This window comes from Scyliorhinus torazame, chromosome 14, assembly GCF_047496885.1.
Source record: "Scyliorhinus torazame isolate Kashiwa2021f chromosome 14, sScyTor2.1, whole genome shotgun sequence".
NCBI classification, from domain to species: Eukaryota; Metazoa; Chordata; class Chondrichthyes; order Carcharhiniformes; family Scyliorhinidae; genus Scyliorhinus; species Scyliorhinus torazame.
The window spans coordinates 201619192-201620041 of NC_092720.1; the positions used below are offsets into that span (position 1 = coordinate 201619192).

Here is an 850-nt window from a genome sequence, read left to right on the forward strand (position 1 = left end):
GACGACGTGCAGACTCCGCACAGACAGTGACCCAAGCCGGAATCGAACCTGGGACCCTGGCGCTGTGAGGCAGCAATGCTCACCGCAGGTTTACGGGGGGGGGGGGGGGGGGGGGGGGGTGTTTGGAATGTGGGGGGGCAGCCAAGAGTGTGCAGGAATAGTCTCGCCCTGAGGTAACGAGGCATGGGTTGGGGGTTTCGGCAGCTGAGGTGGGGTGACGTTGCAAGGGGGTGGAAGCAGGCATAATGGTGAGTAATGGCGGCGAATGGGTACGTGCGCATTTGAATTCGGGGTTGAAGGTGACGCCGAGGGTTCCATCAGACTGGCCGAGCCCCCCCTCACTGTTTGCCAGGGAGAGGGAACAGGCATGCAGCGAGGGAATGGAACCTGAAGTCGGAGACTGAAAGCAATGGCTTCAGCCTTCACAGTAATTGGATGACATTTCCGCTCATCCAGAACTGGTAGCCGGATAAACGGGGCCTGATAATTTAGCACCAGTGGAAAGGTTGCGAGGGGAGTGAAAGCTGGGTGTGACCCTCACTCGTGTGAAGATGAATGCTGTGCCTTTTTGGAGCTATTTGTTGCTGTGGACCGGCTTGGGGAAGTCGGGAGGAGAGTTACTCGCTGCAGGATTCCCAGTCTCTGACCTGCCCTGGTAGCCACAGTATTAATATAACTAGTCCAGTTCAGTTCTGGTCAACGGTAACCCCCAGGGATGTTGATTGCGGGGGATTCAGCGATGGTAATGCCATTGAATGTCAAGGGGCGGTGGTTAGATCCTCTCTCATTGCCTGGCACTTGTGTGGCAGGGATTTTACTTTCCACTTAGCAGTCCAAACACGCGTGAATT

At 56.1% G+C, this 850-nt stretch overlaps 1 protein-coding gene across 1 annotated transcript in view; it reads left to right on the forward strand.

Moving 5' to 3' along the window:
• Positions 1-255: 255 nt before the first annotated feature.
• Positions 256-850, forward strand: part of LOC140389136 (uncharacterized) — a 152371-nt gene continuing 151776 nt past the window's right edge. Inside the window, exon 1 of the mRNA XM_072473292.1 lies at positions 256-269. Within this exon, the coding sequence (XP_072329393.1) occupies positions 256-269 (14 nt within the window). The remainder of the gene's footprint in view (positions 270-850) is intronic.